Genomic DNA, 13,510 nt, shown 5'->3' on the forward strand with positions numbered 1-13,510 from the left:
CAACCTCCTTCTCTTGTCCCACGATCCACTTGTTCCTGCGAATGATGGCCAGGTTGTGCCCCTGTGCTGCTCTGTCTATCCCTGGTGTACCCTTCTGTCTCTGGCCAGGGCCACATGTGCGTGCTCTGTACTTGTTGCTGAGCCTCCCAGCTGTACCCTAGCACTACCTGTCGCCTGTCTCGGCCACGGGGGATCGGTGAGGCTCCTGTGCTCCACTTGTCACAATCTGGGCATCCACCGAAGCTACCTGGGCATCTGCACCCTGCCTGTATTCTGCCCCTGTCTGGGCCTCCGAGGCCTGCCTGTCCTTGGCCATCTGTCTGGGTGCTCAGTCCTTCCTGATCCTGCAGGTTCCAGAAGAGAGGGAGGATTGGAGAGGGAGCAAGGAGAGAGAAGAGCAGAGAGAATAGAAGAGACAGAAGGGCGAGACGGGGCTAGGGGCTTCCTTTCATCTGCTGCCATATTCTGTCCCCCAGCCGTCCCTCTTATCCCGATTTGGCTACCTGTTCCTGTGAACAAGATTTAAAGTGATGGCTAAGTTCACCTGGTGCTCTGCCCTTTCTCTTCTGCTGTACCACCCCTGGGCTTTGGTGTCCAGGTGAGCAGAGGCTAGAAATAGACTGGGCAGTAGGAATAGAGGAGGCAGTGCGTGGGACAGTGGAAGGAGTGAGAGCGGACGCAGAAGCGTGAGAGATACAGATAGGAATATGAATTTGGCTGTAGGGTCTCTGCATGAGGCCAGCAGCCTTGGGTATCACCTGAAGGGGACTGGAGGTTCCTCTCCAGGTTTCGGTGTGGGGCGAACTTGTGCTACCGCTCATGGGCAATACAGAACAAAATGAGGAGCACATACTACTGAGAGAGGGATTTGGTGTCATTCTGTGTTCTTCCGGGTCAGCCGTGTTCAGGGCAAGTGCTTTACCTGTGTACTATCTCTCTAGCCCCCAGTGTCATTCGTTTAGTGGTGGTTTTTGAGACGTTCTGAGTCCTATGCGGACAGCAGCAGGGGTGGATGGGGAGCTGCGTGTGTGCAGTCGTGTGAGTGTGCTCTGCAGTGTCTCTGATGTGAAGAGACTGAGGAAGTGGATGTGGGAAGGCATCAGGACACTCACTAGCCATAATCAGGCACTGTCATTTACATACCCCAGTGTGTGTATGTGCACACACAGACACATTTTAAGCATGTAATTTTGAAATAGGTTCAGACTTTGAATATAACGTTACAAAAGCCGAACTATCATGTACGCTGTTGGCCAGCTTCGCCAAAGATTAGTTAACATCTCAGATATCTTGAGTTAGTAATCAAACCCAGCTGGTTCCCTGACTCTGTTTACTAATTTACAGACCTTTTCAATTGCCAGCTGTCTCCCCAGTGTCCCTTTACTGGTCCAGAGTCCAGACTAGAATTCTATATTGCATTTCACTGTTGTGTCTCCTCATTCTTCTCCGCTCTGAAATCAAATCACAGTCATTGTTTTTCATGGTCTTGACATTTCTGAAGCACACTGGGCAATTGTTATGTAGAATATCTCTCAATTTGTAGTTGATTTGATACTTCCCCATGATTCGGCTTCTGCACTTAGGCAGGGAAACGACTGACGTGGGCTATGCCTTTTTCAGTGTATCGTATCTGGGCACCTATTGGCTCTCTGTCTTGTTACCAGTAGTTTGGAACACAGTTGCTCACTTGATAAGATGGCATCATCTCATTTCTCCATTTTTAAAAATTTTATTTCCTAGGTATATGTTTAAAGAAACAGATGGTTTTTTAAAAAATGGCTTGTCGCTTGAATATTTCTAACGTCTTCTTGTGCTGTATGCAAACAACAACAACATGCACTTGACTAGAACATTTCAACTGTAGACCACTGCAAATCATTAAAAGTCTTCTCATGAATCTCTCCTGAAAATTTCTCTGTACGCAGTGGTGACCTTTTGGACCTAGTTTCAGCAGATGGTGGAATGGAGTAAAGGTCAGGGCCGTGGTGTCCTGAGATATGAACAGAAATTCTGGATAGCTTGATGGTAAAGAGAAAGAAGACTTAAAGAGGGACCCAGAGAAGAAAAGTGTTCGTAGGACCCGACCCGTGTTGTACATGCAGTTTTGCAGACAGATTTTGGCAGTAGAATAGGATATAGCTGTGACTCAACTGCCTTGTGTGAACTGAATGCGCTCTGGAGGTTGCCTGGCCTTGGAGTGTTCTGGGGGACATTTTGGTCTGAGTACTTGTGTACTGAGTATTGTGTACTGTACAGGCATGCTACTTGGGTCACTTGACATTTGGCTTGCTCCAATGCATGAGATATAGCAAAATTTTTATGAGGGCGTAATGTTCTATTTGCTTTGACTTTTCCTTTAAATGAAGATTTATGATAAAATATAATTTATGATGGCTTATTTGTACATCTGTCAGATACAATATATAAGCAAACTGATGTTTCTGAGTTGGAACAAAATGCATTGTTTTGGCTGATGTAAAAGAGAGCTTCCCAAATTTATTTGACCTCCCTGCCCACTTTCTCGAAAACAAAAGTCCCAAACTCAGTGCTCCCTAGAATCTGCCTTTTTAAATGAACAAACAGGTTCCCCCACAACTGCTCTGAAGGCTACTATCGCCCTATTAGATCTTTCTCGAGTCCAGGGGTCAGTATTACACACTTCGAAAAACACTGAGTTTTAGTGTCATTCTGAGATGTTCATTCTGATGAGACTGTAAATGTTGAAGAAAAATGTTGAATCTGTGTAGACTAATGGAGTGTGAGGCCTGTGGCCATGTTGAAAGACCTGTATGTAACCATATCATTGTTATAACAAGAGATTTTTCTATGATTATTTCAGTTTGTTGAATAATAAGTGTTTAGAGAGCCTCATACTTCCATGTCAGAGGTCTTTGGAATAAGCATCTCTCTTGTATGTCCTTCATAGTGGACCCAAGAGATGAAGCAGAAATAGTAAAGTTGGTCCTTTGAGCTAAGGACCTTTTAGCTTATTGGTCCTTTGAACTAAGACAGAGAGGGAAGAGCTGGAAATCTTTCAAAGCAAGAAGAGTTTAGTTTCCATTCTAAATAACCTAAGTCTTTACAGCTGAGTATATTAACTTCCCTCCCTCCCCCCCCAACCCCCCCCTCCCCCCGTCACCACACACACCTTGTTTGTAATAAGCTCTTAATTATTTTTTTGGCTGTTGAATCTTACAGTTGTGTGTCATTAATACTCATCATATTTTATCTATTTTTTTTTGGTGGGGGTGGTTAATGCTTTGCACACAGTGAGGGAGCCCAGGGCCTCCCTGTAATACTCGACAGTGGGGCCAGACAGTTCAATACTAGGTCCAAGGATGTGGATCTGCTAAGGCCTTGTGTGGTGGCTACCTTTAGGGCCACACCACTGGTTCCCAACAATTTCTTAGTTTTGGATAAAGAGAATAAAGACTGAATTGCTGTCAGCAGCCATAGCTTGAAATTAGATATTTAACAGTTGTTGACTCGGAGTAGAAAAATAATGGAATCATTATCCATCAGAGTTTGGAGCACACTCGACTCCCAAAGGTGATTGTATTTTAGAGGCAGCTACTGCCAGGGACACCTTTTGTTCATGGGAGCTGATTTGTCGTCCCACACAAGATTATTTGGGGCATTTTGTCTCTTCAGTGCCTGGAAAGATCTCTTTATGAAGAGCATCATTGCAACTGGAAGACAAAACACTTATAATATTTTTGCTAGTGCTTTAGATTTTTCCTGTATGGTAATGTCTTTAAGAATTTAAGCTCTGCCTTTGAGTCCAATCAAACAAGTAGATGGGCGGGATTGCTTCCGAATTTGGGCAGTTCAGAGCTTCATGGCTGATTTTGGAAAAGGCAAAGGGGTTTGAATTTCTTTGTGGGTGGAGACTCACTACACTTAAGAAATGAAATTTGATGCGTTGACAATGATATAGGAAGTTACATCCAAGAAGCTAGATTAATAGCTAATCTCTTGAAAAAATAACACAGAAAATGACCTTTTACTTCTGTCCTTTGAGGCAGATCAAGTAAAGTGCATTCTAGGCAGAAAAACCATTTTGTGTGAAATATACCCAAGGAAGCAATGTAACTTGTGCTCTGTAATTAGCCCTGTCCTGATGTCTGAGCTTCTAAAAAGCAATGCTGCCTTTGTAATGGAGTTCTTTTTAATCTCTTTTGTGGTGCATTTACATATTTTAATTGAACATTTCAGCATTTGGCAGGTGAGGCATTTTTGAATGTTAGCATCGTACAGTTCAGGTGTACCCTGTGGAGAGCTAGCATACTTAAAATGGCTAAACAGTGGAGTTAGCCCAGGCATGAGGGGGTATGTCTTGGGACCTCCTGCAGATTTCAGTATTCCCATGACTTGCTGGAAACTGATTTCACGAACTTTCAGTAGTTAATACCTCAGTGAGAGAGAAGGAGAATTTTGATCACTCTGATTTTAGGTCCCTTGGACATTATCAGGATTTCATTTATATTCATACAGAGTTGTTGTTATTGTTGTTGCTTTTAAATTTAAGACATAGTTATTTTGGAGTGCAAGGGTTTGAATTAGGATCTCAGACAGGAAAAGCATGTGCCTTACCACAGATTACATTTCTGACCCAGAAAGCACAGGGTTAATTGAATAGGGATTACTGGAGATCTGCATAGTTTCAATCAGGCTCTTCAGTTTGAACAGCCTCTTTAGTGTTTTAAAACCAGACATAGTTGAAACCCAAGCACAAAATTCTTTTTTTTTTATTATTAGTGAAACACCATGAGGTACAGTTGTAGATTTACAATTTTTTTGTGCTTGGGTTTTGATTATACAATGATCAGATACCCATCCTCCACCAGTGCCCATTTTGCATCACCATGGATAATATCCCTCCCACCCCCATCCCCCCCATCCCACCCTGCCTCTGTGGCAGGGCAGTCAAGCACAAAATTCTTAAGTCTACAACTGTATCTCATGGTATCTCACTAATTAAAAAAGAAAACTAGACATAGGTGGATGGGTGATAGTTCAAAGTGCTGGAATTCATGCTCTGTATGTGGGAGCCTTGGGTTCAATCTCAGAACACTTTTGGGAGCAACCTCCAGCACTGAGGTAGAAGTAGGTTGTGAGCATTGCTTGGGTGGAACCAAATCAGACAGATGAGATTAATAAACCAGCCAACTAAAACACACCAAGGTGTGGCCATGAACGTCTTGGGGTCCTATCGACTGAATGGGGTGCTATGCTGTATCGCAGTACCAGGACTCCACATAGAGCCCAGCTTGCTTGAAAAAATATATGATGCTCTCCTGGTGGCTTTGTGTTTACAGGTTCTCCCAAGGCACCACGTATTAATCCTGTGGAAACTCACCACTGAAGGTTGATTGCACAGCTGGTTCATTTCTCTCTAGACATGTGGACTTTGCCACAGAAAAGCTTATAATATGTAGTAATGTATGATTACTTGTGAACTGGTGTAACATACACATATGGTCATATATTAATGCTGCCTCTATTTCTTTATAGTTCAGCTTAGGAGGAAAGGAGTCCCCATCAAAGAGGGAGCACAGGACAAGAGATCCTCAGAGCTGCTCTTAGGAGTGGGACAGGATGTCCCCCCGGGCAGAGGTCTAGACTCCAGCCTGGCACCTGCTCACTGGCCTGCAAACTTCCTTGCTCAGAGTTTTGATGATTGGGATAGGAGACCTATTTGAGCATGTCTGCATGAGGAAGTTTTCATAGAACAAGGGGCCTAACTTGTTACAAGTGCAATTACTTAGGTGAGGTTTGGGCTCTTGTAGACCACAATTCCCCACCCCTCCACCCCATCTCTTCCCTCTGCCGTGCCTCTTTTTGTTGTTGTGATGGCCGTGGGTGTCACACACACACAGACACGGTTGTTTGCACACTTGGTTGTGCTGTTTGCTCATGCTTTAGTTGTTGTTTGCAATTTTAGTTGTGATACACACACCTGTTAGCGTGTTCTGTAGAGTGCTCACTTTGTTGTGGTATGAGCATGGAGTGCAGGGATTGAATTTGCAACTTCATTCCTTCAAGGCACGCATTATGTCACTGAGCTACATCTCTAGGCCTGTGAATACAGAGGGTGGTGGGGGACTTAAGATGGATAGCACAGTTCACCCTGTGTCTTGAAATATGGCTAGTCCAATTTACTATATGCTGTGATATAAAGTACACATTGAATTTTGAGGAATTCATATGGAAATAAGGTAAAGTAGCTCATTAAGATTACTTTGATTACATAAAATACTACACTAAGGGTATCCAGCCCACACGGCAGAGCCTGGCAAGCCACCTGTGACGTACCAAATATGCCAAAAACAGTAGCTAAAATGGGCCTCATCTCCCTAACCCTGAAGGAGTCTCCTTCAGGGAAGGAGTTGGGAAGAACGAGAGGGCTGTACTAAGCAGACGGCACGCAAGTCAATGGGTGGGAAGGCGCCCTGTAAGCAGCTGGCCACCAAGGCAGTTCAAAAGAGTGTGCCAGCCTCGGGCAGTGTGAAGAAGACACACCGCTACCAGCCTGACACCATGGCGCTGCGCGAGATCTGCTGCTACCAGAGGTCCACCGAGCTGCTCATCCACAAGCTGCCGTTCAAGCGGCTGATGCATGAGATTGCGCAGGACTTCAAGACTGACCTGCGCTCCCAGAGCTTGGCTGTTGTGGCACTGCAGGAGGCGTGCAAGGCCTACCTGGTGGGGCTCTTCGAGGACAGCAACCTCTGTGCATTCCCCGCCAAACGCATCACCATTATGCCCAATGTCATCCAGCTGGCGTGACCCATCTGCAGAGAGAGAGAGCATAAAGTTTACGATGCTAAAATCTCAGGGTTGGGACAAATGGAGATGCTACTGGCACCTGCTCGAGTAATCTATGATTAACGGGATGACAGTGACAGTGACTATACTAAATTTTACTTCTGTTGTTATTTTGGGTTTTGGGCCCCATCCAGTGGTGCTCAGGGGAACATATGGTGTTAGGGATCAAACCCTGGCTCCCTGCATGTAAAGCCTCTGCTCTTGCCCTTTGACCTATCTTTCTGGCTTTCATCATTTTTCTCTGGTGATTGTTATCAATTTCATTTTAAAATTTTATTTACTTTTACTCATTGACATTTCTTGATTTACAGTACTGTTAGTAATGGTTTCTCAAACATAATTCCAACACTACACCCAGTATACCCACCTCCCTCCCTTGAGAACTCCAGCACAATCCTTCTCAGTCCACCACACTCTTTCCACCCTGCCACACACACACACACACACACGGCACACACACACACACACACACACACACACACCAATTTTGTGGATCAGTTCTGCAATTGTGTTACTTTTGGACCTTTGCTTTTTTCTTTTTAATGTGCCTCCTAGAAATCTAAAACTATGTATGTGCTCTGGTTTGTAACTTTAGTTATATTTTTACCTGACCAACACTGATGTGAATCCTATAGGCTTGAAGAGAAATCTAGAGTGTGAGAATCTGATCCATGGGGCAAATTTGTTTGGTTAGTGACCATGAAATTAAAACCATTGGGATTTCTCTGTTTCTACCAAAGTCATTTGTTCATTCTGTCTTCTAAGGCAGAGCTTCTCAAACTTTTTTTTATTATTTAAAACACTTGGAGATCATTCAGAATTCCTGATGGTTTTCTAATGTTCATAATAAAATGGCTGGTGTCATGATAGTTACATCAGATTCATCTCTGAGGGTGGTACTGAGGCATCAGGAGTTGCTATCCTGTTCAGGTGATTCCAATGTGCATCAGTTTTGAAGATCAATGTTCTAAGGTAGTGGTTTTCAGCCTTTTCATTCCTGGACTGATACTGGTCCCTGGACTGGTGGTGATAAACTGCTTTAAAGTCTTAGCTTTCCAGGGCCTGGACCCTAATCATTTAAGTCATACAAGCTTCCCATTCCCAGAGAACGAGGTGGAGCTTGTTATTCGGGACAGTACTAAAAGAGGATTCATTTGGGGGCCTCATTTCTAAGTTCTGGCTATTTCTTCTCCATTTCCTAATAGTGTAGGCTGAGGCTTTCCTAGTGTCTATAAGTCTTCATGGCTTTTCCTATTCTTGTAAACTTTAAGGAGTTTTTGCATATTTCAGGTTTACATGAGGCCATATGGGCCTTTAGGTTTATACTGTTTCTTCCTTCCTGTCTTCTCCGCGACCCATTTTCTCCATTCTTCCCTCACTCTCTGCAGTCTGACTCTTAACAACCATGCCTGAATGCCCAGGGCTTCCTGGACGAGGTCATGGATCATTGTCTGTAGAGAAAGGTAGGGTTTTTACAATTTTTTTTGAAAGTTTCAATCTGTTGGGGACCAATGTAATAAAATTGCACAGCTCTGTCCAACTGCTGGAAAAATCCCTGAAAACTGTCACTCTCTCTACTCACCTCCTGCTGATCTCAAAGACAGTCAGTTATTCTTGAAACAGGTAGGGTTTATTTGGAACTAAAACAACAAAAAAGAGGACAGATTGGTTAGTGCCTTTATGGTAAGAGGTTCTTTCAGAGGGGGAAGAGCACCACCTTCATGGAAGAGGAAAAGTATGCTGGACCCTACATTTGGTAATTTGCATATGTGAGACATTCTCTAGCCAATTCTGTATCTCCCACTGCTTAATTTGAGTCAAGTTCCAAGTATAAACATTCATACTCCTTAGAGACCTGTTCCTGTCCTTTGGGGCAGATGAGGGTCTGCTGCCCTCCCTTTGAGAGGTTGTTGGCTCAGAGGTGTCCCTTCGGCTATCAGCCAGAAAGGTGCACACTTCCTGCATCTGCTCCTGCGGTGGATCTAGGAGTGGCTTTGAGTTGTTCAGCTGCTAACTTTCTGTGTACTCCATCTAAGCCCATTAACTGGTCAAGATAAAGTGTAGTATTAAACTGATGCATTTGTAGTGCAAATACAGTTTTAAGGTACACCTTCTCCTCCCCCCTCGCTGAACTGAACTGCCATGCTAAGCCCCTTTATATAATTTGGAAGATATTCCTGCTGGCCCCTTTAGAGGAAAGGTATTTTGCTAACCCATGCTCATTACGCTTTTTGAAAGGAAGGCTTAACAGTGACCTTGCTGTTTCCTAGGCTTTGTTAAAGAATATAACTGAAGGATGTACACACTAAATAAAAATCCCCACTTGCTCAGTGATATTTTTGTTCTTTTAGAAGAGGCTAGCTTTCCTCTTTCAAAGGACGTCGGTCATGACGTAAAATGAACTCACATTGGAAAGTGAGTCTTAAAATACATTCATCAAAGAAGCTTCCTGCTAACCTGTAAGCCAGAAAATTTATTTTCCTTACAAACCACTTTTCATTTCCAGGAGCTTCGTGTTCCAGGGAGCATCTGTAGCTGTGATCTAGCCCTGCCAGGTCTGCGAGATGGGCAGATTCTTCTGGAACCAGCAGCACCTTCCTCATGTTCCCGTTCTGTCCACACTAGGAAGTGCTGTTTGGAAGAGCAGAACGCTTCCACGGGTTCATTCCATGGTTAGAACTGTCCACAAAATGGATTTAGTTTTTACATGTTATGATAGTGTCGACTCTCTGAATTCAGTGGTCACATGTGGTTTCTCCTGTCTGCCTGGTGGGGTTATGTCTCTCTCCTAAGTGAGTGTTAATGTCTCCTGGGAAAGGGCTGATTCACCTGTGACTCATCAGGTCTTTGGAAGATTGGGCGTAGCCTGAATATACTCCACGATTTTGCAGTTTGTGCAGTGCCCACTTCACTTACCATTTACCTGAAATCTGTGGTTTTCAATTTTATTTTTTATTTTTTAAATAAATTTTTGAGTCTACAGTCCACAGGCAAAGCCTGGCAAGCTCCCCATGACATATTAGATATGCCAAAAACAGTAACAAGAAGTCTCACAATGGAGACATTACTGGTGCCCGCTTGAGCAAATAGATGAACAATGGGAGGGCAGTGCTACAGGACAGTGCTGCAGTGCTGCTAAATAAATTTTTATTTTCTATTTTAAAATAGATCACGATCATGATCACGATCATCCTGTTGTTCATCAATTGCCTCGAGCAGGCACCAGTAACGTCTCCTTCGCCCTAGCCCTGAGATTTTAAAAAGTGCAATATTCAAGGCTCTTTCAGAGTTAGGAGTATGAGACCCATCATTGTTACTGGTATTTGGCATGTTGGGTATACCACGGGGAGTTTGCCAGACTCTGCTGTGTGGGCAGGTTACATTCGGTAGCCTGCCAGGTTGTCCAAAGTAAGAATGATAATAAGATGTTGCGCGGCTGCAAATGTGGCTGCACGCTTCCGGTAGCTGGGTTTTATAGTCTCTGAGTCTTGGCCGTTGATGGGATTACACGGCACCTGGGGGGCAGTTGGTGGGTGTGACCCCTGCCTACTGGAAGATGGAAGATCTGGGTGGAGGATGCTCAGCTCCGACACTAGGTATTGCCAACTGGAATCCCACACAAGCGTTTGGCCAGTTTAATTTTATGCCTTTAGATAATCTGTTTGCTGTTATTATAAAAAGTTGACTTTTAACATTTCTCCCAAAATTCAAAAGTTTGGCTATTATAGGTCTGCAGAAATAGACTGATAGTTATTGATATCAGTTGCCACCTTTGCAAGAGGTGTTTGCTCTTTCCTCAGTTCTGAGAACCTTGCATGAGGCTGGGCATTTCTTACCATCTGAAAGTATTGGGTTTGGTTCCCCTGACTTCACATGCCCTTGGTAGTAAATGTGGGATACAGATTAGAAATTGGATTTAGCTTTTTAAAAATCACTTAAAATTCCTCTCTGAAGCTGTTTCTCTCTCTCTCTGTCTCTCTGTCTCTCTCTCTGTCTCTCTCTCTCTTTCTCTCTCTCAACGTAGGAGTACTGCTATTTATTTAGCCATTGATTAAGCTGTTAAGCTGATTGAATTGGGCATGAACTTCATTCACATTAAAAAAATTTTTTTATACTGGATATCCATGAGAGAGACCATTACAAAGCAGTTCATAATTGGGCTTCAATCATACAATGATCCAGCACCTCTCCCTCCACCATTGTACATTTCCCACCACCAATGTCCCCCATTTCCCCATTACTATCCCAAAGCCCCTGACCCCCAACTCCCAGGCTCCCTCTGTGGTGGGGCACTTTTCTTCTTGCTCTCTCCCTTTCCTTTTCCTTTCATGCGATATGGCTTGCAATAGAGGTGCTAAGAGGTTATGGTCTTTGTTCAGGGCATTCAGTATTTTTATCCGGATGGTAGGACTGGAATAGCTTTTCAGTTGGGTGGCAGCTTCGGGGTGTGGATGTGACTACTGAGGCTTCTGGAAGTGCAGGGAGGTGGGAGGAGGTAGCCCATTCCAAATCTGAGAAAGCCTGGAGATTTCAATCACAAAAGCCGGGATTTTCAACATATTATATCTTGCTGAGGTCCGTCCTGAGATGGTGGAGTCAGGCCAAGGGTATGGCAGTGATTTTGGATTTGTGGAAGCAACCAGCTGCCAGGGGCTCTGCTTGGGCAGGCACCGACCAACCTGACCCCCTGTGATTTACCCTGATCTGTTCAGCCATGTGTGGGTCTGAGATTAACTGTGGCTTTTGATCTCTTTCAATATTTATTTATGGGTCTCTGCAGCAAGACCAGTAGTAGAGCTTCCATGGTGGCGCTGGAGTTGGTTCGTTGGGGTGACGACCAGTGCTTCCAATACGGAAGTGGGGGGGAGGTAGCCCACCCCAACTCCATGAAGGCCTGGAGATTTCAGTCACAAAACCGCATACCAGAATTTTCAACAGATCATATCTTGTTGAGGTTCGTCCTGAGATGGAGTCAGGCCAGGGATATGGTGGTGATTTTGGATTGTGGAAGCAAGGGGCTGCTGGGGGATCTGCTTGGGTAGGCACAGGCCAGCCTGCTTCCCACCCCCCACCCCCAGTCTGTTCAGTCATACGTGGGTTTGAGATTAACTGTGGCTTTTGATCTCACTTGATATTTATCTATGGGTCTCTGAAATAAGGCCAATAAATGAGCTTGTATTGCTAAGCTGGAGGTGGTTTGTGGCTGTGCTCCCACATATCTAACTTTTGGCCTTTTAATTTCTTGGTAAACTTGGCCCCAAGTTGTTGGGGTCCAGCGAAAGGCACAGTGACAATTTTGGTGTATCAGGTAGCCTTGAAGGCACCATCAGGCTGCTGATGCACTCGCCCTAAAGGTACAGGTTGACCTGCTGGTAGCACCATACCCCAAAGCTGTTGGTTTTGTATAGCAGTCCTTCATATCAGGTTCATAGTTACATAAATCTGTTTGATGGGTACCAATGTGCAGGATGAAATCCATGAAGTACGTTCATGGTGGTTCTCTTGCTTTTTTGGGGAGGGGGACACACATGTCTGTTCTCAGGACTTACTCCTGACTCTGTACCCAGGGATCACTCCTGGTGGGCTCAAAAGACCATATGGGTTGCCAGGGATTGACGCTGGGTCAGCCACGTGCAAGGCCAGTGCCCTGCATTTATCGTATTGTTTGGGTTCCAATGCTGATTTTTTTAAAAAAATTTTTATCCAATGGTGATTTCTTTTTTTTTTTTTTTTTTTGCTTTTTGGGTCACACCCGACGATGCACAGGGGTTACTCCTGGCTCTGCACTCAGGAGTTACTCCTGGCGGTGCTCAGGGGACCATATGGGATGCTGGGAATTGAACCCGGGTCAGCCGCATGCAAGGCAAACACCCTACCCGCTGTGCTATCTCTCCAGCCCCACAATGGTAATTTCTTGAGGCTACAGTTCTTCCCTGTCATTGTCCGACCTATTTAGGAAAACAGTTATTCCTGTTCTCCCTTGTGTTCATTGTTTTTCTGTGAATTTTTTCCTTTTATTTCTTTCTGGAAGGTATTGAAAAAGCCTCACCACCTACCTTGCTGGTCTCAGAAGACGCCTGTCATAGTGTGAGTTCTGAGACCCATGAATTCTTGTCGTAGACCTCTTTAGGTTGTGCAGTCCCTGAGCCCCCCATCCTCTGTGTTGCCATTGCCATTCGGCAGATGATCATCGAAGGCAAGGATGGGCAGAGTAGTCAGCCTCTGGCTATTGCTACTTTTTTCCTGAGTTACAAATGGTTGTATTCTTAGAAAGCAAGTGTACCTATTACATGATTTATAATGTAATTGATTTAGCTTAAAAATGTTAAGTTTCTCTCAAGAACCATATAATTGAATTAAGGGGGAATGGAATTAGCTGGTGAGGACTTAATGAGAGTCCTCTTACCCAGGAACTAGGTACTTGAGAGGGGTGGTAAGTTTTCATGTGTGTGTGTGTGTGTGTGTGTGTGTGTGTGTGTTGTGTGTGTTCTTTGTAAATGCTCCTAAACCATATTGGAAACAAACAGTCTGGGAACATTGGACCTAAGTACTAATTCTTGTTTGTGGAGGGTCAAATCCAACGATGATTAGGGGTTTCTTCTGGCTCTGTATTCAGAAATTCTCCTGGCAGTGCTGGGGTGCCAGGGATATGGAATTCCAGGGGCAGAACTGGGTCAGCCAC

At 44.3% G+C, this 13,510-nt stretch overlaps 2 protein-coding genes across 3 annotated transcripts in view; both read left to right on the top strand.

Moving 5' to 3' along the window:
• LOC130030236 (histone H3.1-like) overlaps nucleotides 1-6,789 on the top strand; it is a 70,689-nt gene extending 63,900 nt beyond the window's left edge. Inside the window, exon 3 of the mRNA XM_056121467.1 lies at nucleotides 6,369-6,789. Within this exon, the coding sequence (XP_055977442.1) occupies nucleotides 6,369-6,789 (421 nt within the window). The remainder of the gene's footprint in view (nucleotides 1-6,368) is intronic.
• The window catches only part of DTD1 (D-aminoacyl-tRNA deacylase 1), a 191,876-nt gene that overhangs the window by 120,404 nt on the left and 57,962 nt on the right, over nucleotides 1-13,510 (top strand). The gene's annotated exons all lie outside the window — the stretch shown is intronic.

The sequence above is a fragment of the Sorex fumeus genome, unplaced genomic scaffold (genome assembly GCF_029834395.1).
Source record: "Sorex fumeus unplaced genomic scaffold, SorFum_2.1 ptg000044l, whole genome shotgun sequence".
In the NCBI taxonomy this organism is placed as follows: domain Eukaryota; kingdom Metazoa; phylum Chordata; class Mammalia; order Eulipotyphla; family Soricidae; genus Sorex; species Sorex fumeus.